Raw genomic sequence first — 2,920 nt, 5'->3', positions numbered from 1 at the left:
ATTTTTAGGCAATATAGGAATCGCCAGTTGATTGGGTTATGTTTGGAAACTAGCCGGAAGGAGTGGGCCGTACGTAACAATGCCTCTTCCACCGCCCGTCATGCTTTTTACATCGAACGGCAATAGTCTGCACCGTCACCGATACGAAGCGCGATCGGAATTCCGGCACATCACGGACTCTCTGCCTAAGATTCTCTGTTATATATACTCCAGCATCAACTGCTATGTGGCGCCGTCTTAATCTTATCTTAACCACGAAAAAAAAGAGCGACCATGGCGGCGATGGATCAGCCGCACACGTCGTCTAGATGCGTGGTGCAGACCGCGTCTGCGACGCACGACTTCGTGATCGCCAACTACTCGCTCATCCGCTACCTGCCCCCAGGCGAGGCCGTCAGCTCCGGCATCTTTAGCGTCGGCGGCTACGAGTGGACCATCATGTTCTACCCGGGCGGGACCCTCTACTACACGGACACCCAGCCTGGCTATGCACCGGCGTGCGTAAAGTCCCCGCCTGGCTGCGCATCGGCGTGCGTAAAGATCTGCAACGGCGCCACGGGCGTGCCGGCCAGTTTCAGCTTAGGATTTCTTAACCGCTATGGCGAGGCGTTGCCGGCGACGTGCGCAACAGCTGTCTTCCGTGCTTCGCCATCCGACAGGTCGGGTTTTTTGGATGTGGGCCGGACATTGGATCTGGCATCACCGTGGTACCTCAACGACGACTGCCTGACCATCAGGTGTGTCCTCGCCGTCATCTTTGAACATACGGAGAACACCAAGATCGGCCCGGCCGCACTGGTTCCGCGGCCGGACCTGCCCAGCCATCTCAAGTGCATGCTCACGGACGGGAAAGGCACGGACGTCACCTTTGATGTGGGCGGCCGCTCCTTCCCTGCCCACAGGTGCCTGCTCGCAGCGAGGTCTCCCGTGTTCAACGCGGAGCTCTTTGGCCCGATGAGGGAGAAAGACATGAAAATCATCAAGATTAACGACATGGAGCCGGCGATCTTTGAGCTGCTCATACACTTCGTCTACATGGATTCGCTGCCAAACGACGGCGAAGACTGCAGCACCGCGGTGACACAACATCTGCTTGTTGCCGCGGACCGGTATGGGCTGGCCAGGCTGAAGCAGATGTGCGACGCAAAGCTGCGCGCAAGCCTGAACACTGAGACAGTGGCGGCGACGTTGGCGCTGGCAGAGCAGCACCACTGCCCGCTGCTTAGGGAGGCATGCGAAGCGTTCAAGTCCTCCTCCGAAGTGATGGCCCATGTCGTGGCGAGCGACGGGCGACAGATTCAAGGATCTGGCGGGCTACAGCATCGCTAAGCTATCTGTGTATGAAACTATCCAGTAGGCTCGAGTGGAGGACCAGGTCGATTATGCAAGTGTTCATCTAGCATTCCAATGAATCACATCCTGGGCATATGTATCTTCTTCCAAAAACTACTTCTGCACTCATTGTGACAACTGATAAGCATACAATAGTTATTCTTTTTGGAGCGGAACTAATGTGAAGATATATCCGTTAATTCATCTGAACAAAATCTGTAATCAAAGAAGAAATGGATGAGTGTGAAGGTGCTTAGATTTTTCTTCAAGTAGAGTCCTTTGCAAAGTTGTGTTGAAAGCTTTCAACTACACAAGTACTCCCTCTGTAAAGAAATATAAAATTACTACTTTACTGATCTAAACGCTCTTATGAAGAAAGTAATTTGTAATATAGTTTATGGATAACTCCCAGCCACTTAACTTAGAGCATCACCGTACCACGTAACACATGTGGTAAACAATCCGAACTATTCAAAAAAAAAACATAGAGCATCACCGTGAGGCTGAAAGGACAACTCAATTTATCCGTGGACACATCCAAACGTGTTCGTGAAAAAAGTTAGGATTTCCGCGCGGCTCGCGCGAGCCACCGTAGCCCTAGACCATCCCCTCGCCCTCCCTCTCCTCGCCGCCATCGAGGCCGTCGCTGGGCGAAGCCCGGCCGACGTCGGTGGCAGCGGAGCTCTTGCCCCTCCTCGCTTGGCAGTAGGCGGCGTGGGATGCAGCGCTCGGTGAGGCGTGGCAGCGTGGTTCGGGGAGATGGCACGGGCGGGCGTCTTCTTCATCGATGGCGTGGTAGTTGCATCGTCGGCGTGCTCGCGGTCTTGGCGGCCCTTGGCGCAGACTGTGGGCAGCACGGGTCACCTTCTTCCTACCGCTCCGGCTCGGCCGTGGGGCTCTGGTTGCCGATTGGGGAGATCGGGGCTGCATGGTCCCGTGGACTGGCAGCATGGGGGCTGCTGATCTAGGTCAATAAAGGTGGCTACCCTATTGGTCTTCTCGTGCCAAACTGACGATCTATCTGTTTTCGATCCTCTTTGATTTGGCCGATGATGAGTTCTGTAATTCTCCTCCAGAGTTCTACAGATTGGCGCAAGACGCTCATGGTTCTCTAAATCAGATGGGATTCGGCATGCGCATCCATGCATTTGCTAGTGCGGCTTTAAGTGGGCGCGGTGCGAAGCTCCGCCTTTTGTCGGTACCATGGGACATGTCTACTTCTAGATTTCCATGGAATTGAGGCGCAGAATGTCATGGCAGCTGCGATTGGAGGATTAGAAGAAATGGCGGAAAGGTGCCCTGGATGCGGTGAAGACTGAGCTTTGTGTTTAGTGTCTTGCAGCAGCGGCCTCAGGAAAGTGGGGGCAGCAATACTAGAGGGCTTCAGTCTTGGTGGTGCTCCTCGAGTACCGAGTCTCTTGATTATGTGGGTGAAAACTCAACGTCTAGTGGTTGTACCTGGCAATGATCTTGTTGAAGGCATTGTTTTCAGAACTCGAACTTTCTCCAAGGTGAAAACCTATGATCATTGATTGGGCGATGACAGTGATTGTGCTCTGTTCCCTTCATGGAAGCGTCGTCTTTGGAG

The 2,920-nt window shown here is 53.7% G+C and overlaps 1 protein-coding gene across 1 annotated transcript; it reads left to right on the top strand.

The window, feature by feature from the left end:
- Positions 1 to 242: 242 nt before the first annotated feature.
- On the top strand, positions 243 to 1,601 carry LOC123100005 (BTB/POZ and MATH domain-containing protein 1-like). The gene has a single exon (XM_044522006.1). The coding sequence runs from the start codon at positions 274 to 276 to the stop codon at positions 1,327 to 1,329; it is 1,056 nt and encodes a 351-aa protein (XP_044377941.1). The 5' UTR covers positions 243 to 273; the 3' UTR covers positions 1,330 to 1,601.
- The last annotated feature ends 1,319 nt before the right edge of the window (positions 1,602 to 2,920 follow it).

Source organism: Triticum aestivum, chromosome 4D, assembly GCF_018294505.1.
Source record: "Triticum aestivum cultivar Chinese Spring chromosome 4D, IWGSC CS RefSeq v2.1, whole genome shotgun sequence".
Taxonomy (NCBI): Eukaryota; Viridiplantae; Streptophyta; class Magnoliopsida; order Poales; family Poaceae; genus Triticum; species Triticum aestivum.
The sequence above is the reverse complement of the archived record's forward strand: the minus strand, read 5'-3'. Positions and strand labels throughout refer to the sequence as shown.

What these genes read in the sequence shown, in the direction of transcription:
- LOC123100005 (XM_044522006.1), top strand. Translation starts at nt 274, where the DNA reads ATGGCGGCGATGGATCAGCCGCACACGTCGTCTAGATGCGTGGTGCAG.